Genomic DNA, 20,065 nt, shown 5'->3' with positions numbered 1-20,065 from the left:
GCTTGCACGGGCAAGTCGGCCTCCCAAATCATCGGTCGCTCGAGCGCCGGCGCCTTCTGCCGGCTCTTTCACCATCACAATGGACTGTGAGGCCGATGAGACGCCAGGTGTGTGGCACATCTGAGCTTCATGCCGACATCTCGAAATGACTCCCCCCGTTTCCTCAACTTTTGTTGGCACATGTCCCTCGCGGGTGTCGTTGTTCCTTAGCCCGACAACTTGTGCTCCTGGACTTGCCCGACGATGCTCTGATTCGCATTTTTCGCCACCTCTCCTACCGTGACCTCTCGGTCTTGGCCCAGGTTTGTTTTTCCTCACCTCTGGCTCTGCAATTCTGCAGGCGCGCGCAAACACGTGTGGTTCTCATCCGAGTTGCCGCCCTAGACTTGCGTCCGATTTGCTCGTCTTTCCCAACTGCCAAGTCTGCAATGCCATGCCTCTTTCAACAATGAGTGGCCCATTCCTCGGACCATGCCCGCCTACCAACGGTTGGAACTTTTGCTTGCGTGTTGGCCAGCCCAGTCGCATCACAAATCAGCACAACGCCCGCATTCGGCTTGCCAAATCCCGTTGTGCATGATGTGCGCTCATGCACATGCTGTGCTCTTGTCCTGGTCTTTGACATGCACAATAGTGCCATTTCCCATTCAAACCTGCATGCCACCATCAAGCTTGGCGTCGCCCGGCTCTACGGTGAAGGTGGTAAGTGAGACAGCGTCCGTCTCTTCCCCCAACACCTTTTCTCCTCGAATGAACCTGGGTTGATGTACCTTTTTGGTGCCTTCTCATGCATTTTCCGGGGGTTGTAGTCGATGCCAATGACGTGGAGGCAGCCCACTGGTTAATTCAGGCCGAAGCCGTCTTGCCGCCGTGTGCGCCCTTTATTTGGATGCTCTTCCGACCGCCGTGGTCCAGCGACAGCTGCTCCAAGGCCAAGATCTACAAGTTCCTGCGCAAGGAAGTGGATGAATTCACCGGAGGCGAGTACGAGCGAACGTGCACCATTGGTCGACTTGCCTACTGTGTTGGCCGAACCCTTGAACTTGCCGAGAACCCACAAATGACCGAGGCCGAGCGTTATTACCGCATTTCCCTCGACTGCCACTGCTCCCATGCCGCCCTTCGCCTCGTGGATATTTGCGGTCGCATTGATGCTGTGAGTGCGTGCCCCTGACTTGTTGCCTGGCGTTGACAAGTTTCAGAGACTTGATCCTTGAAATCCTTCGACGCCGTTTAGCAGTCTCGTTTTAGCTCTCGCTGCTCCTCACTGGTGCTCGTTGCTCCTACCCGTCTTTTCCATGGCTCTTGTACTCCTCTTGCTAAGAACTTCTCAACGTTGGATCGCATGGCTCTGTGCCTCAAGGCTTCCAGCTTGGACAATGATTTTGCTGATCTAGCACTGATTGGGAACTATGTCAACCGTGACTACGGGAATCGCACCCCTCACGAATGCATGGCCTTTAGCCGCGAGGCTTTTGCTCGCGGTGCTGCCCCGGTTCGCCGAGGGGGCTTGCGGCAACCTGATTTGGATCGCGAAGGCAAAATGCGCTTTATTCTGATGGATTGGCTCATCGAGGTGGCCGACCTGAAAACCTTTGGTGGTGAAACGTTGTTTGTGGCCATGGATCTGGTTGATCGCTTTCTCCAGCATTGCCGCATCACTCGCAAGACGCTTCAGCTCCTGGGCATTGCGTGCATGGTCATGGCTGCCCGCTACCTTGAGGAGGGCGTGATTACCATCCGCGAAGCGGCTTGGCTGACTGATAGCATGTACAGCTATGATCAGATTGTGCGCACCATTGGACAAGTCCTTGTTGACGTGTCGGGCAACGTTATCAGGCCCACCACCTTTCACTACCTCAATCTCCTTCTCCAGATTGGCGGTGCTACACCCGCCGTCTTTCTTCTGGGCCAGCACATGGCCGAAGCTCTCATTCTAACCATCCCTCTCACCGAGTTTCCCCCGGCCAAGCTGGCAGCCGCCATGGCCTGCTGCACCTTTGCCTTGGCGGGTGTGCCTCAGCCTTGGTCTTCCACCATGGAGCGCTGGAGTGGCCTCGAACTTCGCACCATCTATGATCTGGCCATCAAGTGCTTTTCTTTGTTTCGGAAACAGGAACGTGTTGTGGATCACCGTGGCACCGAGCTGCGAGCAGTCAAGGACCGATACAATCGGCAAGTGTCTATCAAGGACGTCGCCAATCTAGCTCGAGAGAGCACGCTGAGCCTCGAGGAATTCCAGGCCATGCTTGATGAAAACATGGAGCTGGTGCGTTGTCCCGTTGCTTGGATGTCTCCCATACCGATGCAAAGACGTGAGCTCCAAGTTTAAACCTCTTGTCCCACGCATCCACTCACAATGCCCTTTGCACGCTTGCGTGTTTTTTTTTTTTTTGTCTTGTTCTTGTGGTTGTTTTCTTCTTTTTTTTTTTTCTGGATTTTGTTCTTGGTTTGCCTTTCTTGCCAACCATGCTCGTTTTGTTGCCGATTCGATAGTCGATGGGGCGACATGCCACAACGCCCACCCCGACACTTGGTTCGGATGCCTACGCCACGGGCAATCGGGCGCTGGCTCTGCGCCCGAGTTCCATGGTTGATGAGACGCTTTCGCGACCAGTGCCCAAGCGTCATTCTGCAGGTCATAGTGCTGATTTGACTCCAGAAGGCCTGGCTTCGGCAACCGCCAGTCGTCGTCCCGGCCAAGCCCGCGAGGCTGCCGTTGACAATTTGCTGGCCAATCCTTTTACCATTTAGAGGAAAAGCGTCTTTTTCTTCTTCTGTTTTTTTTATTGTTTTCGTCATCTCTCTCGCTCCTTTCTCTTTTGCTTAACTTATTTTCCTCGGCTCCTGTGCGTGGACCGATGCTCTTTATCCTAGTGCTCTCACTGCCCTTTTGATTCGGTTTCATCCATCTGTCAAGCCAGCACCTTGACCACAACCTTGGTTTTCGCGTTTTTTCGACTTTTTTTTTCAATCATCTCGTTATGCAATTTAGAGTCTTTGCTCTCATTTCCTCTCACACGCAATCACATTATGAACCCAAGGCAAAACGGCTCCACCATGTGATGATGGTGCATTTTTCTCTCTCTTTTACGAATTTTTGCGGTACGAACAGCGCTGCAGCGTGTGAGTTAAGAGTCAAGGCCATATCTCCATCTGTTCATCGGCAAGAGAACAACATGCCGCCCAAGGGCAACCCCAAAGCTCTGGCAGCGCGCGAGCGTCGAGCGGAAGCAGATGCGTAAGTTGCCACCGCTGGACGGACACCAAGCAAGGAGCCAGCGTTGGGAATGACTCATCATCCACCTGTCGCTTGGGAAACTGATTCATATCGATGAACGTAATTTAGTGCGGCCAAGGCCATGGCGGCGCAACATGCTGAGGTAGGCTCAACCAACAGTGTCCCACGTTGAGTTTGCAGACCCGTTGCCGCTCAGCCAGCAACGTGTGCACTCTGTGTCAGGAAGCCAAGTGGAGTGATGCTGGAACGGAAAAGCAGCAAAAAAAGGCTTCACGGGCCGAGGTGCGTAGCCCCAAGATTTCAAGCAACCTGTGAGCTGTGGCCTGCCTGGCCAAGCTTGTTTGCTGGCGTCTGAGGTGACGCACACTGGTGAGCAGCCAATGGGATGATGATGAAAAAGAACGATTTGCTGCCACGCAGGATCGCGACTCAAAGCGCGAGGCTGAGTTGACAAAGCGAGCGGAGAACCGCCGTCTCGCCGCTGAGGATGAGGCTCAGACGAGCAAATATGCACAGCTCAAGTCGGCCAATAAGAAGGACAAGAATGCGGCTTTCCGCCCAAAGGTATGTGCTTATGGTGGGCTTTTGGGCGCCCGTTGCTGTTCTCTCACAGCTTCCCCCGTGCCCTGCCTTGTCTGGCACACAGGTGACGGCGTTTCAATTGCAGCAGAATCAGGTACATGGAGGCAGCATCGTTCTTCTCAACAGCGTGCCTTTATACTTTGACTCTCGCAGGCCACAACAGAGGCGGCATTGAGCTTGACAGTGCATTTGCTGACTGGTGCAAACACAGGCTAAACGTGAGAAGGAGGCAGCTCTGGCCGCAGCCAAAGAACGTCAAAAGCAAGGTGGTGCAGTGGCCGAGCAGAGCGATTTGACGGAAAACCTGAACCGCCTCTCGATGGAGGGGGCGGCAACCAACGTGGATGATGCCCTGCGTGTCCTCTCTGGCGGTGAGTGGACCACTGTTCGGCTCGCGGAAAGGAACCGCTTTTTACCCTTGACGTGTTGCCCATACCCATGCGTATGATGTGTGGTCACCTTTTGGCTTTTTTTTTCTCTTATTTTTTTTATACATTCACAGAAGCTTCGGGCAGCTCGGTGGAGAAGATGACGTTTTCCGAATTTGAGGCCCAGGTCCTGCCTGAACTCAAGGTGTGTCGATGCGTCCCCAGAAAAGAGTTGATGCCCATCGGGTGACCTTGGATGCAGAGGTTGGGCGCTCATGCAAGTGCGGCCCGCGATGTGAACGGTGCAATAGGCCGAGTTCCCTGGTTTGAAAAAGGGACAGCTCCAAGAACGGCTGCAAAAGCAGTGGAAGCGGTCGCCAGCCAACCCCAAAAATGCTCGGCGTTTTGAACAGCAGAAGTTAGGCGAACTTGCTGCCGCTGGAGCGGCTAGCCAAGATTCGTAGGACCATGTTTGACCGAAGCCCGCGCCAAGCAACACAATTACAATTGACCGACATTTACAAATGCCTGACAAGAGTAATAATCGTCAAGGTTTTTTTTTTCCTTTCCCCTCCATGTGTAATGAAGCAATGCCCGTCTGCACAGGACCACAGGGTCGGCCGAAGCATTCAAGTCTAGACGGAATCACAGAGACGCTACATGTACTACAATTGAGAAAATACAAGCCACAGCCATCAAAATTCCGAGCGTAGCTCGGGCATGGTCACAACTCGCGCGACCGCGTGTTCGACTGACACATTGACATGGATAGGCACAATGCGCAGCCAAGCGCCTGCTCCAGAAGGAGAACGGTACAGTCTGTCTGGTTTGTCTGGTGCTCAGAATTGAGACTTAGTAAACGGGTAAAGTGTTGATGGCTGTGGAGATGGCGTTTTCCCAAGCTTTGGCCTCCTCCTAGATACACGTCAAATGGGAAGGTCAGCCGTGAGAGCCGGTCCAGCCCTGCATGAGCAACGATGTTGCAACCCACTCACCTCAGTCTCTGCTTGAATGGCATAATCACGATCCGGGGTGGTCAAGCGGATACAGCATCCATCGACGGCACTGCTGACAATGCTGTTGTCGCGACACACCTTAAAGCCACGACTTGGAGGGCCAAGTACAATGACGCCTTTGGCCTCGGCATCCTACACGCAAAACGCCATGCTAAGTTTGAACGCGGTGCCTCATTTGTGCGTTTGTATGTATGTATGTGTGTGTAAGGGGGGAGGGGGGAGGGTTCTGCCGAGTTGAAAAGAAATGAATGCAGCAAGGCAGTTGCTGTCGCAATGCGCACCTGCTGTCGACCAAAGTAGGCCAGTGTGCGCTCATGAAGGATAAAGTAACGCGCCTTCATGCCACGCATGTTGGGCCCCGCCTTGGACAGGACACCCTCCCTGCGCTTGCTGTCCAACAGCTGTAACGCCTGATCGGTGTGGAGGCAGCGGAGGTTGGCGAGGTGAGACGCCGATCGCCACAATAGCGGATAACTTCCTTGCGCAATTTCGGATATCGGGCAGACCTTATCTAGCATGGGATGGTCCTCGCGTTCACCGTCCCACCCCATGGCTCGGGCACGGGCGGCCCTGAGGAGAACACACAAAGTTGATGGTGATGAGATGATGATGATGAGATGGTGATGATGATGAGCAGCTGCCGAAGAGCAAATCGAGTTGCCAGACATACCGAATGCTAGTGATCCAGCGAAAGTAATCCATGGCTGAGCTTGCCTTGAAGTAGTACATGCGGTTATCATAGAGAATGTTGAAGACAAACTCTTGATCACAGCCGGGGACCTGGGCCAAAATATTTTTTTTTTGAAGTGTGGGTGCATGATGAGCCAAGCGGGGCGGTCCAGGCGAGGCTTGCTGGCGCCAAAGTCCGAAACAGGTAGCAGCAGAGCGCGACAAGTGTGCACGTACCACCACGGTGCAGAGGGCCTGCAGGATGGGAATGGAGCCCTTTTCTTCGGCATCGCCCTCGCTAGCGTGATATCTACAAGAGAGCCAAGGTCAAACGTCAATCAGACTCGCGCTGCAAGCATTGGAGCCAATCCCAACAGAAGAAGACAGTCAGGAAGGGGAGGGCAGGGGTAGGGCTAGATGTGATGACGCTTGCTGCGTACTTGAGGGTGCCATCAGCCAGGACGACGTGGCGAGGGAGCCACTTTCCATTGCTCTTGCCCTGTTTGAGGAGCAGGCCTTCTAGGGAGCCAGACAAAAGCTGGGCCCGTGCTTCGGCTGCCTCTCGCCGATCAGTGAACAAGAGCTCCGAATACTTGGCCCGGATGTAACTGTTTCGAATATGCTGAACGAGCGCCCCAAGAAACGATGAGGAGATGAGCCAAGGCAAGACCGTTACGACTCAAACAGGCATCGGTGCGTATCGCATGACGAGAGCGTACCGTTGGGCATGAGCCCGAAGGCCGAAGCACGATGCGTGGAACGCAGGCTTCGTATTTTTCGTTGCTTTGCAAGTTGCCTACGGCCATTTGCTATATGCATCATCAAGCCCGTGACATGAGCAAGATGGTCAAAGCTAGGAGAGCCGTTGCTTGGGGCTGAGAGCGATACGGCAAAACAGAAGCATGTCCAAGGGGAAACATACCTTGGCTTCATCGCTTGCCCATTGATCCAACTTCAGGGACTTGACCTGTCAAGCAGGTCCGGTGATGGCGGGTGAGCCGAAGAGGAAGGGCAATGTCCGTCAATGTGGGAGGCTGAGTTAAATGTCACGGATGCAGCCAGATGCATGCAAGCCCATCAGGCCCTGTCTCACCTTGCTAATTTGCACCCCCAAGCTGCGATGGATGCCGCTGCAGTCGACACAGATGAAGATGCCTAGCGTCGTCGAGGCCCAGCTGGTGTCTGCGGCGCAGCGCCGGCCACGGCGTTGATGAGTTACAGCGCAGAGAGGACAGGCAGAGGCGGTGGATGGGTGACACGCCACCGTCTGTGAGCGCAGCAGTGGGAATAAAACGAGACGCACCAGCCACGCCGCAATCGGCGCAAGTCTGATTTCCCGGCGCATGCTTATACTCATGCAAGGTCTGTCGCGTCGTCATGTCGCCGCCCCCTCAAATCGACGCTGCAGGTGGGTAGCCCCACGCAGCGCCGCCAGGAATAGCAACACCCGACCACAACTTTGCTCTCAACCAGTGCGCATACACCTCCGCACTCTTCGCACACGCACGCGGACGATACGGCGTCCAACCAATGCCAACCGCTCAGCAACCGGCACTGTGTCTGTCCGTGCGCGCGGGCACAACAACAACAACAAGAAAAAAAAAGAAAAGAAGAGAGAGAGAGAGAGAGAGAGAGAGAGAGAGAGAGAGAGAGAGAGAAAAGTCTGACTGAAAGCTGTTGAAGACAAGGAAGCGATTACACAACAACAGCCACATGCAGGACACAAGAACCAGCTGAGTGGACTTACTTCGATCTAACGTTAAATTCCTCTTGGGGCATGATCTGGACTCTCTCTCTCTCTCTCTCTCTCTTTCTGACAGCTGGAACAACACTTGGTTGCTGGACAAGATGGCATTGACAGCTGGTAGCGTCGTTTCTGGCGGGAAAATGAACATACCCAAATTGGCTTGCAAGCCAGAAAAAAATGGCTCTCACTCCCCACACCATTCGTATCACGCATGGATTTGGAGTAAGACAAAACAACAAGCTTTGCTCCAAGCCCTCACCCATTTCTTTCTTGTTGGCTTGACCTCTTGCTTGGCTTGGTGTTGACGAGGAAAATGGCATCCAGCCTTCCAACCATGGCCATGGCAGCGCTGCTGCTGGCTGCTGCTTGCACCCTCTCGGCGGTATGTTTCATCTTGAACCACCCATGCCAATGTTTCGGCCACCATTACCCTTTGTCTCATCAGAAACTTCCTTGGGGCCTCTCGCTGACGTGACACGCACTCGCAAACTTCACCGTCTCACGCGGCAACGCCTTGTGCGCAGATTATGCCCCCGTCGACCGTCAGCTTCGACCATGTCCCGAGTGCGCTCCGCTTCTTGTTTCAGTCCGATTTATACGCTCTCAGAATGCACCCGAGCCATGTTCCTTGCCCGCGGGTTCTCATTTGGTCCATCTTCGGTTTTGATAGGTACTCTCCAAACCCTTCCTTCTGGAGCGGCCATGTCCTCCTCCGACCTGGCCAATGTTCTTTTGGCTGCCGTTGGTGTGAACACGGTTAGTTTCTGCGAGTGGATGTGAAACAACAGACTTGTTGAGAACATCGGCAGGCCCCACAGCCATTCGCACCCCAACTTGCCGCAACCCACCTGTCTGTGTTCCTGTCTGTGTCCTCAACGACCTTGCTTTCTGCACCACAGCAACCTGCCTGGCAGGGTCTCGCCCCTACCCATCCGTTCAAGCGCACTCAAAGTGCCGTTCTCTTTGTCATTGACGGCGCCTACACTGGTACGGTATCCACCCCGAAGAGAACCAATTCCCTTGTATCGAATGTGTCGCCTCACGCTTCATAATGCCTTAGACCTGCCACAGCTCGCCGGCAACAACGCCGTCGAAGTGATGACTGCCACCGAGAGCGCTGACTTTTTGGCAGCTGACATGACGGATGACATTTTGCCCCTCGCTGCCGAGCATGCTCAGTGCGAGATCTACAGCTTCACCCAACCGGTGCGTGTGCCTCGTTGACCTTGCCCTCCGCCCTATTCCCCTGATCATCCAAAGCAGCAGTAGAACGCCTTTTGTCGTCGTTGGATTCATTCCTCGCTTCGGCCCTTGCTTTGTGCAGGCTGTCCAGGTTGATGCCAGTCTCTGGGGCACCACCTTGGACATGGACCTCTCCAACAAGATTGTTCAGGAGCTGGCTCTGGAACTGACTGGTCTCCTGGCCTCGTATCAGCCTTCGGCCGATGCCAAGTCTATGGCCGTCCTCCGCGTCACCCAGCTTGCCAATGTGATCCGCGCCACCGGTGCTGACAGCGCCGAGGCTCAGATTGCTGTCCAGCTCGTCGCTCTGTTTAAGCAAGTGGTTCTTCAACGTGCCAAGGACGCCGCCAACGGTGATGCCCTCGTCATGACCACCATTGTTCAGGCCCCTGCTTTTGCTGCTTCCTCCTCCATCCGGTACTGTATCGAACCCATGTGTTTCCATGCTGTCTTTCCGACCCTTACTCAGTCTCAACATACGTCATGCTCATACATGTGTCTGACTCTCTGACTCTCTGTCTCTCTTACCATCTATTTTTCTGTTTTGAATAGCGCCCGTCGTGATGTGGCTGCCGACCCCATTCCTTCAAACGTGAACCTGAAGATCAACACTCTGGATTCCCAATTTGTGGAATACTGCGAGGTACGGGGTCCTTTGGCTTGTGACGTTTTATTTACTCTGGAGACATGTCTGCCTTTGCGCGTTCCCGTGTGTGCGTTGACCTGAGACCATTTGTTGATATCCTGTCGCACAATATAGACCTACACCTGCTACTGCAACCGGGATATCGATGGAAAGCCTTACGATGTTGACACTCGATGCTCCGTCTCGTGCTCGGATAAGCAAAAGGTACGGTCATGCCCTGCATATTGAAGTCCTCCACGTGACCAGAGGCACAACGTCTTACGACCGCACACGCCACCGACATGAATCCCAACACGATAGGACTGCTTTGACTGCGCCTATATCCCCTGCGACTGTAACGCCACCGATCGTCTCCAACCGGGTGCCGCCGTGTGCGCTGCCTGCCAGGATGGCTTTGACATGATTGGCAACCATTGCTACGAGTGTAAGTCCCCATTTGTCGTCAAGGAAAGGCGCACGTCACTTTGTCATACTACGCTGGCGGCTTGAATCCCCCCCGTCTTTTTTGTCCTGCTCGTGCCATCCTCATATTTTTCTTGTTTTGCAACCCATCCCTTATCATAATGACGTTTAATTATAGCCGGTGACTTCTCCGTGGCCACCAACATCATCCTCGGCCTCGGTATCCTCATCTTCATCAGCCTTCTCGCCACGTGCTGCAGCCTCGCCTACATGAACCCTGGATACGACTCGATCATCTACAAGATGACCTCGACCCACCTCAAGTCCTCGTAACAAGTTTTCCCCTTCTTAAAGCCAAACTTTTATCGCTTCCGGTCTTTGTAGGAATTGCTTCCTTGCCATCATTTTGGTAAATAGTGTCATGTGCGTGTTTGGCAGTGGGCAACGACGTCGAATGGTAGCAATTTAGCTTGACATCAATTTTGCACATTCTCACACAAAAACCTTGAGATGGGTGACGACGGGCTCGTAACCCTACGCTTTAATTGTACTGTCTTTTTTTTCACCCTCTTTTAAACTTTTCAAGCAAGCAGCGCAAAGCTGAACAGGCTGCTCGTCGTCCGAGGCGTCCTTGCAACGGTCAGCCGCGCCGTCATTGCCATCAACGCCATTGCCATCACCACCATCACCGCCATCGCTGCAACTGTCGCCCTTATTGTCATCGCTGCTCTTGTCACCACCATCGCCAGACATGGTAGCACCGGCAGCTGCGGTAGCACCGACAGCTGCGGTAGCACCGCCAGCCGCAGCAGCAGTAGAAAGCACACCAGTCGCACCAAGACTCTGACAAAACGCAAAAGCGGAACCTGCAGCCACGTTGCCGATCGATGCTTGAACGCCAGCGGCCAAAGATCCTCCCACAATGCCCGCACTTCCAAAGCCTGCAGCCATCAAACCAACGGCCGGAAGAGCTACAGCCGCTCCTACAATCCCAAGCCCAATGCCGACTTTGCCGAGCGTGCTGTAACCTTTCGCCTTAAGTGGCTTCTGGCAATTCGCGCACACCGCCATCTTTCTCCGCACACCCGAACGCGAAACGCCACGATGTGCTTGGGTTTCCACAAAAGGAAAGAAAAAATGAGTCCGAATGTGATCACAAAAAAAGACAAAGAGGTACGAAGCACACGAATTGTTGCGATCACTTCACTTCGTGTGTGTGGCGTTATGTGTGTGTGTGTGTGGAGAGAGAGAGAAAGAGGGAGAGAGAGAGAGAGGTTGTCGCATGCAGAGAAGTGCACGGAACGCACTTACGACCCGTGATTCGCTTCTTCTCTCAAAGGAGAGCAGTCCGAATCAGACGTTGTGTTTGCCAAGCAACTGTTGCTCCTCTTAGCTCTCAACATCTCAACACCCAAACTGCCGAGCCCAGGGCTACTTTGGAACAGCTGTTGTCAACACCTATCTTGACCAACTCCAACTCAAACAAAAGAAGACTCGTCGAGCACTGACAGATGGTAGCATGGAAGGGGGAGGGGAGGGGAAGTTGGATCCAGTTGTTGTTTTCCGAGCTGTTGCCCATCTCTGGTTTTGGTTGGGATTTAGCTGGTAGTTGCCTCAAGGCCGAGCGCTCTCTCTCACGCGCGCTCTCTCTGACGCGAACGGCGACGACGCTGGGTAAGACAAGCACACACACACACACACACACACACATGCATACAGGGCACCCTCGCTCGCTAGCTCATCAGTGCACAGACAGGGAGGGGTTACACGGGCAGAGACACTGGCCGAGGGCCGCGCCGTGAGTGACGGCGGGGATTGGCGATTTTTGGGCTGCTTGGCTCTGCTCATCTTCTGGTTTGATGCTGTTTAGTTCAGTGTCAGTCATCAGGACTGCGGCGTGTGTGTGTGTGTGTGGCGGTTGTCGGGGCGTGGAACGGGTGGTTGGCGCGTGATCTATCGATCTCCAGCACCGTTACACCATGACGGACCTTGGTGGTGCCATTCAAAATGTCATGAGCCTGTCGCAGCTTCGGCTGCCAGATGACCAGCCTCACATTGAAGCCGCGGCCGCCACCATCAACTATGAGGTGGACTTTGACACGAATTTTCAGGATCGCGAAGCTTTCATTGCCGGCATTGCCAAATATGTCGAAGAGGCTCAATCTTTGGCCACCTTGGTGCGTGGCCTGGATCTGGTTGAACCCGCACCCCTAATTTCTTTCCGGGACTCCTTTGACGCGACGAGCGAACTGGCGGCATACTCACCCCCTTTCGGCCGACGCTACAACAGAACCAATATCTGGAAGAGGGCGAGCGTTTTGCAGGCATGCTCTATACCTGGCGCTCTTGCTCGCGCTCCATCCCTGCTGTCAAGTCCAATGATCAGGCCAATCGCACAGAGATTTATGAAAAGACGGTTGAAGTGCTTGAGCCCGAGATTAACAAGCTCAAATCCTTCTACGACTTTCAGCGCGAGGCCATGAGCCGTTTCTGCGAGGAAATCAAGAAGCTGGCCCATCCAGAAAAGCTCAAGTCCTTCATCTCCGAGACCACCAAGCTCACTCTGGCACGCATGCTCAACATGTTCGCCGTCCTCAACGCGCTCAAGAACGTCAAGGCCTGCCTCAACAACGATTTTTCCTTCTACAACCGGTTCGTTATCTTTTCTCGCCCCCCCTCCGTTCCTTGTTCCTCATTGGACTGTGTTCCCATGTGTCTTATCTGTGCCGCCAGCTCACACGCGTCACGTCTTCTTTCTGCACAGTGCCCATGGGTTTCTGAACAAGGGCAAGGATCTGAATCCGGAGGATGTGTCGCAAAGCCATAAAATGGCTTTCTTCCTGGCCACGCAAGACTCGCTGACGCAAGAGCTGGTCCAGCAATTGCGTGCCGTTGACAACTATGTTGACGTTCTCTATGAAATTGCACTGCACTGCGTCACAATGTATGAAAAGGGCCAGTATGTCCTGCCCTCGGAAAAGCACACGCTCCTCAAGGTCATTGCTTTTTGTGCTTTCCTGATGGATGACCCTGACGAGAAAGCGAGCTTCTATCGCACCAAGAAAGGTTCCATCCACCGCTTCGACATGGCCCTCAAAGTCAGTCTCTGTGCCTCAACCGGCCCCTGCACACCGACTCGTCAATCTCGCGAGTGCGAGCCAGGCTCCCGTCTCACCCTTGTCGCACCCTCGTCGGCTTTGCGTGCGCTTTAGGACCTACCCGTTGTCCCGCTGTATGGCGACATGCATGTGAAGCTGATCAGCTTCTTCGAAACGAGCCCCCATTTCGATCGTTCCAGGTGGTCGGCTGCGTATGACGCCAACAATCTGGATCACACCGAGAAGCAGTACAACATCTGCGACAAGCTGGATGGCTTTGAGCAGGAGCGCGACTCCTATCTCGCTCGCTTGGCCCTCTTCACCACCGTCACCTCCAAGGGCGACTCTGTCAACAGCAGTGGCATGTCTCCAACGGACATTGCTCTGCAAGGCCTCAAGCTCGTTTCCCGCTGGACCGGCACCATCCGTGAGCTTCACGTGTGGAAGCTTGCCAACCCGACAAATCAGTACCTCAACAAGGAGTGCCCGCCTGACGCCGAGGACTATGAGAAGGCCACTCGTTACAATTATACCTCGCGTGAAAAGACGGCGCTGGTCAAGGTGCGTTATATCAAGACCATCGCCCCCCTCCTATTGGACTCTATCGGCCGCGGGCGTTCTGCAGACCACAATGCGCCTCATTTGCTCGCCCCCCGGCGCTTTTGCTCGCGTCATCATAGATTGTGGCCATGATCAAGGATGTGCTGCGTCACATGTGGAGCCTCGAGGGTGTCCTCAATGAGGGTATCGTGCGCGACATTCATCTCTCGGTGCAAATGTTCTTGCAGGACAAAGTCCGCGACATGATTCGCCACGCCATCAAGAAGAAAAAGCCACGTGCCAAGACGTGCGTATGCCGTCTGCTCTTACTTGCCTCTTGTGGCCCAATTCTCCTGCTCGGCTTGCGTGTTGCCCCGTTGCCACGTACCATGCCTCACCATCCCCTCCGGCACGTTTTTTCTTGCTGTTGCAGCGTGCTCATGGGCATGCGCAACACATGTACCGACTGGTCCACCGGCCAAGAGCCCCAAGACGACCCCTATCTCAAGGGTGAGAAGGATCAAAACTGGAAGCGTCCCGAGGTGCAGGCACGTCGTGTCGGGCTCAGCTCCACACAGTTGTACATGTTTCGTACCATGCTGGAGTCACTGTGCGCGGATGACAAGAAAAAGAGCGTCAAGTCGGAGCTCGACCCCAAGTACTATCCAGGCATGCAGGACATGTATGAGCGTAGCTTCTACTTTGAGTACCTTCTCAACTTCAACGGTACGCGTTGCGGTGCTGCTTCACGACTCGTTCTTGAGCTCTGCCCACCTCTCTTTGCAACGCTCCGCTCAGCAGAGCCTCGTGTTCACTCGCATTCATTGGCCACACTGCTCTGCTTCCTTGCAACGCCCGTGCCGCTCTGCACATGACCTGGGTACAGCCACGCTGCAGCGCTCGGCTGATTTGTCGCAGCTCTGGTACCGTGAGTTCTATCTCGAGCTGACGCAAGGCGCGCGAGTTCAGGTCGGTCCTAGCTTTACTTTGTCTTTTGGAAGAACGTGTTTTTGGCAATGTCACAAGGGCATCCCGACACTCCGCTCACTCTACGTTTCCACGTCCGCCCCGCCCTTCTGCGCATGCAGTTTCCGATTGAGATGTCCCTGCCCTGGATTCTGGTGGATCACGTGCTGCGTACCCCGCACGCCAACTTGATGGAGTACATTCTCTTCCCGCTCGACTTGTACAACGACGCGGCCAACTTTGCACTCGAGCATTTCAAAAAGCAGTTCCTCTACGACGAAGTGGAAGCCGAGGTTCGTGCCGTCGTTGATGTGACGCATGCGCGCAAAAGTCTCCGACTTGTGCTCGAGCGATTTGAAGGGCGCATATCTGGACACCACAAACAGCCTCACCGCTGGGCTACCTTTGTATTGATTCTCTCGTGTCTCTCTCTTCCTCATTTCTTTGTGTCTGCCCTTGGCTGCTGTTAGGCGGATCTGGCATTTGATCAGCTTGTTTTCAAGCTCAATGCTCACATCTTCCAACATTTCAAGACCGTGGCAGCTGGGTTAGTAAACATTTATCACGTCGCGCAAGGCTTGACTCTTTGCCCTCGTCTGTTGTCCTGGCTCTCATGGCGATATGATACGCTTTGACAGCATGCAGTTGGACAAGGACTTCCGCAACTTGGCCGAGCAGCGCAAGGTGTCCATCCCGTTTGCACCTCCGGATCGGTTCTCCGCTCTGTTGCGCCAGCGCCACGTGCAACTACTGGGCCGGTCCGTGGACCTGCACAAGCTCCTTACCCAGCGTCTCAACGTGGCCCTTCGCGATGCGATGACGCAAGCCATCCAGCGCTTTGAATCACAGGACTTGTCGGCCATCATTGTACGTGGGCGCATTCGTTTGACCATCCTACCAGAGCCGAAGTTGCTTTTATAGCTTTTTATAAGTGCCATATGATGTGTCATTGCAGGAGCTTGAAATGACGATCGAGAACAATCGCTTGACGCACCAGCTGTTGTCGCATCACTTGAGCCTGGATCCCTTTGATGAGCTCTATGCCGAGGCCAACGACTCGGCTACTGGCCTGGGCAAGATTCGCCTGCACGTGTTTTCCGAGCTGTGCTTGGACGTCATTCCCAATTACTGTTACAACACGGCCACGCGGCGTTTTGTGCGTCCCGTGCACGCGCCGGTGTTTGCCGACGGTGTGCAGCGCGAGAATCACATGAGCATGCCCAGTGCCTCGCGCTTTGGCAATCGGGTACGTACTGCTTTGCCAATATGGCTTGCTACCGCGCCCCCCGCCGCCTTCCTGGTCGGTCGTTCGCGCTGGATTTTGATCCTTATATCGCAATGCATTTGTGCCGCGCCGCAATTTGCGTTTGGTGGACACGACAGGCCATGAACCAGGCATATAGCGCTATGCTCGAGCTGTACAAGGGCTACGTGGGACGCGAGCACTTTAGCTGTGCAGTGCGCCTCTTGGGCTATGGTGGTGTGGCCATGTGTGTGGGCGAGATGATCGACATTGTCACCCGCAATGTACGTGCTCTCGTTTATTTGTCGTCACGCGTTTCTGTCCGTAGCACCTTGCGCTTCGTATGACGCTCATGCAACAATGTGGGTGGAACATGGGGTAGATTCGGGATTTGTTGACGCCCTACGTCATCAACCTGCTGGATGGCATGCCCAAGGTGGCGAAGCTGCCCTTGTTAGACTATGGCACCCAGGGTACCTTTGGCTTCTACAAGCTTCAGTTGCAGGGTCTCATGTATGTTCCCTTGTGCTTCTCGATCGTGTGTTTTGGTACTACCCTCGCGAGCTTCCCCTTTGCCGTTCTTGCCTCGCCTCTGCTGCATGTGTCCTGATCTCACGATGAGCGGGCTGTCCATGTACGTTGTGTTGATGAATTGCGGGCTTGCTCTTTCAGGACATACCCTGATCTGCAGACGGAGGTGTTCCATAGCTTCCGGGAAGTGGGCAACGCCTTTATCATTTTCCACTTGTTTGAAGAGACTTTGCATCTGGAGGAGGTCCAGGATTTGGCATGCGCCAAGCCATTCCAAGGCAAGCCGCCCGTCATTGTACGCGAGGGCGAAAATGCCGAGGAGAAGCGCCGACGCGTGATGCAAGAGGCCAGCTCCATGTTTTACATGGAGGTGATCAAGCGCGCGGGCACCCCGGAGCAGCAGCAACTGGCCTTGCAGGCTGACACACTGACGCGTGAGCGTCTGTGCATGGGGCTAAGCATGTTTCAGGGTGTCTTGGACAAGGTTAAGGCCATGCTGAAGGCCTGCGACGAGGGCCAGCAGGTGTGGTTTGGCCCCGAGCCCGCCAACGGCGTCATGGACATTGACGAGTGCAACCAGTTTCATCGCCTTTGGTCGGCCATCTTGTACACCATTAACATGGGTTCGGCCTTGGCCGGCAAGGACCAAACCACGGAATTCTTTGGTGATGGTCTCTACTGGTCCGGCGCGGTCCTCATTGCCCTCTTAGGCCAGCAACACCGGTGCGTAGGTCGCTTTGGAGCCCCCTCCGCGCGTTTTTTTTTTTTTTTTTCCTTCCTTTGCTTTGTTTTTGCTTTGCGTGTGTGAGAGAAGATGGTGGATCAGGCTAATGTTGTGTGATGACGGCAGGTTCGAGGCATTTGACTTTTCCAACCACATTGCCAAGGCCTTTGAAATGGACCAGAACGATACACCTCAGGATGGCATTGTAAGCAGTCCCACCATGTCCACGTTGTTGTTGTTGTTGTTGTGCTTTTGGGCTGAGTCTGGATCGAAAGAATGCCTGCTCACCGTATCGGAAGAATGCCTGCTCACCAATGATTTGGCTTGCACGCTGCGTGGTGGCGTAGACACCTTCCAAGTTTGTGGCCAATGCGGAGCGACGTCGCGGCCTGCACCAGCAGGTCTTCTCGTTATTGGACAAGCATTTGCGCTCGAACAAGCAGCAAGCAAAATATTTTCCACCCCCAGCGCACGAAGAATTTGAGACCTCGGTGTAAAGCTATGGATAACCGTCCCCACCATCGCTTGTCTGTTTTCTCGGTCGTACTTTTCTCCTTTTGGTAGGCCTGATTGTCGTTTCGTTTGTCGGTTGGTGTCCACCGTTGTGGTGATGTGCTACCAGTGCAAAGGCGCTCCGTGCAAGGCTCGTGTGTGGTGAAAGCTCGTTTTGCCATTGATTCAATTTACTCTGCTACCACAAGGCGGCCCTTGGGGGAAAATCAGTTTGCCCCAAACCCACACTTTTGAACGACCAACTTAGGCTCGAGATCAATTAGGCATGTTCCAGCTCTGCTGGTTGTGACCTCCTAGGATAAAAGGCTACGGGGCGGCCAGCCCAAAGAGGTCGGTGAAGACATGCTCCTGCCCGTGCTGGGCCAGAAAAGCGCGCACCTCGCCCATGTTGGCGTGGTTGCCTCGGTTGCCATGTGTGTCGGTATGCAGCTCGTTGAGAAGGGGAAAGGCGCAGCAAGCGGCCACCTCGTCCGGGCCACCCAGGCCCTCGACGCGATCGGTCACTTTGACTTGCATTTTCTGCCACGGGAGCCGGCGCAATCGACTGACGTAGTCGGTGACGGCAGCCTCAGGCCCCTCAACGCACACCAGACCGGGCTTGCCAATAACACTAAAGCCACAGAGGCGTAATTCATCGGCCCAGCCCACAATGTCGCGTCGTTTGGACGTATTGTAAATGTGGTGAAAGTAAATGTACTGGCGCATAAAAACGTGCGAGGCCGGCGCGTTGACTCCATCGGGTGCTGAGACATTGGGGTTTGAGGTGTTTGAGGCTACTCCAGCGCGGTGGGCTTCAAAGTCGCTCTCCCAATCCGGGATTTGCTCTTGGAGCCACTGGTATACTGAGAAGAGGACAACGTCGCCGGCCAGGGGCTGCAGAAAGTCGCGTAGTGTGGCCCCGTGGGCTTCTAGCTGCGCCCGACTGTGGCCCGTGCAGCGGAGCGTGATTTCTGGCAAGTGGGCCGGGTAAGTGGGTGTGAGACTAGCAATGGCAGAGGCTCGAAATCCGGACACGGTTCCGGAGACGTGCAGCTCCACCACGAGTGCGGCTCCCGAGGCTGCCCCGGCTGCTCCATGCAGCGCTTGCAGCGCTTCCTGATCATATTCCAGCTCCCCTGGTGCTGCAATCACCGACAGCGCCTCAAGCTCCTCCTGCACCTGACTCCACACCTCGTGCTCCATCACCAACAGTTTTAATTGGCCTTACTGCCTTTCAATCAACCACAAGCACCGCCGCCACCGTCGCCGCCGCCACCGCCGCCCTCGGCGCTCAGCGTTCAGAAGAGAGCGTGAACTGTTGGTGTCATCAAAAAATGTCTGACAAATCGCCAGCCAACAAATTGTCAGAAGAAAATCAAGAACGAGAGAGAGACCGTTTCAAACCGTTTTGTCTGCTTGCTTTGGTTGGAGTTTTTCATTTTTTCCATTTTTTTTCATTTTTTTTTTTTCCGAGCATGGTCACCGGATGAGATGGCGGCGGCACCTAGCACGACGCGCAAGTATCGACAGTACGTGTGGTGTCGAGTTGTGAAGGGCAAATTTTGCGACATGCAATCGTTTCATGCGTAGATTTTCTGATGCTGAACCCTGGTCATTTTATCTGAACATCTGGCCTGCAGGTACAAGCGACTGGCGGCCCGGCAGGAGCGAAGGCTCGATGAAATTCGCGCCTTGCTCGACCAGTGTGGAGCAGCAACAACGGAATCATTGGCTCTGCAGCAACTCTGGACGCTGGTGACCAGCCCCCTTCCAGACCTTCCTTCTCCTCAACACTTGACGGTATTTTTTGACAGTCGTTTGGCTGGACTTGACACTTGACATGCCAGAGCGCGATCGACTTCGAGCCCGGGGGTTCTGTGCTTCTGTGGTCTCCAGGTGTCTCTCTTTCATGCCTGGCCCTACTGCCTGTTGTGCCTCTAGGAAGTTGCTGCGCCCGACACCTTTGGTCCGGTAAGGCCACCGCCTTCACGGAGCACAACGTGTGTCCCGTGACCTTGCCCAACCGCTCTCATGATTGGCCTTTGTGCAATTTTGGATTCCCAGAGGCCCGTCCTGAGGCGGCGCCGGTCAAGCCTGGAACGAAAGGCCATCCCTCTACCGCCCCTTGTCCTAGACGAGCTGCTCCCCAATTCTTCGCCCCGCATACAGACACGGGCTGACCAAGCCGATCTTTTCAACCCCGACAGCATGGTGAGATCGGAGGTCAAGGTGGAGCTTGAAGAGCCTACTGCTCGACGTCTTCCAGCGCGCCAGACCAATTACAACTTTGAGCAGGATGCCACGGCTGCAAAAGAGGACCCCGAGCCAGGAGATGACCCGCTTGCCCATCTACGCCTGTATGTGACACGCCTTTCCAAGCCCAGGTGTTGCAGCCTGTGCAAGTCAGAGAGAAGAAAGCACGCACACACGCCCATCCACGCACACACACACACACATACACACACACACACACACACACACACACACACACACACACACACACACACACACACACACACACACACACACACACACACACACACACACACACACACACA

The 20,065-nt window shown here is 54.5% G+C and overlaps 5 protein-coding genes across 5 annotated transcripts in view; 3 read left to right on the top strand and 2 right to left on the bottom strand.

The window, feature by feature from the left end:
- Nucleotides 1-4,441, top strand: part of MONBRDRAFT_37010 (uncharacterized protein) — a gene marked incomplete at both ends in the record, with an annotated part of 6,476 nt that extends 2,035 nt beyond the window's left edge. The window contains 8 exons of the mRNA XM_001745677.1: nt 211-302; nt 385-488; nt 635-702; nt 810-1,156; nt 1,325-2,269; nt 3,662-3,805; nt 4,035-4,194; nt 4,326-4,441. Coding sequence (XP_001745729.1) covers nt 211-302; nt 385-488; nt 635-702; nt 810-1,156; nt 1,325-2,269; nt 3,662-3,805; nt 4,035-4,194; nt 4,326-4,441 — 1,976 coding nt within the window. The remainder of the gene's footprint in view (nt 1-210; nt 303-384; nt 489-634; nt 703-809; nt 1,157-1,324; nt 2,270-3,661; nt 3,806-4,034; nt 4,195-4,325) is intronic.
- Nucleotides 4,442-4,843: 402 nt separating this feature from the next.
- MONBRDRAFT_37009 (uncharacterized protein) lies at nt 4,844-7,463 on the bottom strand. Its single transcript, XM_001745525.1, has 10 exons — nt 7,180-7,463; nt 6,970-7,058; nt 6,799-6,843; nt 6,596-6,685; nt 6,317-6,498; nt 6,114-6,186; nt 5,878-5,987; nt 5,489-5,777; nt 5,187-5,339; nt 4,844-5,106 (listed from the first exon to the last, which is right to left on the bottom strand). The coding sequence occupies exons 1-10, from the start codon at nt 7,253-7,255 to the stop codon at nt 5,044-5,046; spliced, it is 1,170 nt and encodes a 389-aa protein (XP_001745577.1). The 5' UTR covers nt 7,256-7,463; the 3' UTR covers nt 4,844-5,043.
- Nucleotides 7,464-7,899: 436 nt separating this feature from the next.
- On the top strand, nt 7,900-10,391 carry MONBRDRAFT_32354 (uncharacterized protein). The gene is made up of 10 exons (XM_001745676.1): nt 7,900-8,005; nt 8,148-8,187; nt 8,294-8,379; nt 8,523-8,610; nt 8,684-8,829; nt 8,948-9,282; nt 9,418-9,508; nt 9,626-9,715; nt 9,812-9,935; nt 10,092-10,391. Exons 1-10 carry the CDS (start codon nt 7,937-7,939, stop codon nt 10,244-10,246), a joined length of 1,224 nt encoding a protein of 407 aa, XP_001745728.1. The 5' UTR covers nt 7,900-7,936; the 3' UTR covers nt 10,247-10,391.
- A 1,501-nt stretch (nt 10,392-11,892) lies between these two features.
- On the top strand, nt 11,893-17,547 carry MONBRDRAFT_32353 (uncharacterized protein; the record flags this gene model as incomplete). Its single annotated transcript, XM_001745675.1, has 16 exons — nt 11,893-12,090; nt 12,204-12,565; nt 12,678-13,011; nt 13,126-13,572; nt 13,692-13,858; nt 13,985-14,277; nt 14,438-14,520; nt 14,640-14,810; nt 14,988-15,064; nt 15,156-15,384; nt 15,473-15,763; nt 15,901-16,044; nt 16,143-16,273; nt 16,433-17,014; nt 17,142-17,220; nt 17,363-17,547. 16 exons carry the CDS (start codon nt 11,893-11,895, stop codon nt 17,510-17,512), a joined length of 3,738 nt encoding a protein of 1,245 aa, XP_001745727.1. The 3' UTR covers nt 17,513-17,547.
- A 287-nt stretch (nt 17,548-17,834) lies between these two features.
- MONBRDRAFT_8082 (uncharacterized protein) lies at nt 17,835-18,710 on the bottom strand (the record flags this gene model as incomplete). Its single annotated transcript, XM_001745524.1, has 1 exon — nt 17,835-18,710. One exon carries the CDS (start codon nt 18,708-18,710, stop codon nt 17,835-17,837), a length of 876 nt encoding a protein of 291 aa, XP_001745576.1.
- Between the last annotated feature and the right edge of the window lie 1,355 nt (nt 18,711-20,065).

Source organism: Monosiga brevicollis, genomic scaffold, assembly GCF_000002865.3.
Source record: "Monosiga brevicollis MX1 MONBRscaffold_9 genomic scaffold, whole genome shotgun sequence".
Lineage (NCBI taxonomy): Eukaryota > Choanoflagellata > Craspedida > Salpingoecidae > Monosiga > Monosiga brevicollis.
Note: the sequence above shows the minus strand (reverse complement) of the source record. Positions and strands in the feature narration are given on the sequence as shown.

Excerpts from the sequence above, each read along its gene's own strand:
- MONBRDRAFT_37009 (XM_001745525.1), bottom strand. The coding sequence starts at position 7,255 with ATGACGACGCGACAGACCTTGCATGAGTATAAGCATGCGCCGGGAAAT. Across the intron at positions 6,844-6,969 it reads TGGGGGTGCAAATTAGCAAG|GTCAAGTCCCTGAAGTTGGA; the intron begins GTGAGACAGGGC and ends CCTGCTTGACAG. Across the intron at positions 5,988-6,113 it reads AGGCCCTCTGCACCGTGGTG|GTCCCCGGCTGTGATCAAGA; the intron begins GTACGTGCACAC and ends ATTTTGGCCCAG.
- MONBRDRAFT_32354 (XM_001745676.1), top strand. The coding sequence starts at position 7,937 with ATGGCATCCAGCCTTCCAACCATGGCCATGGCAGCGCTGCTGCTGGCT. Across the intron at positions 9,509-9,625 it reads AATTTGTGGAATACTGCGAG|ACCTACACCTGCTACTGCAA; the intron begins GTACGGGGTCCT and ends CGCACAATATAG. Across the intron at positions 9,936-10,091 it reads TGGCAACCATTGCTACGAGT|CCGGTGACTTCTCCGTGGCC; the intron begins GTAAGTCCCCAT and ends GTTTAATTATAG.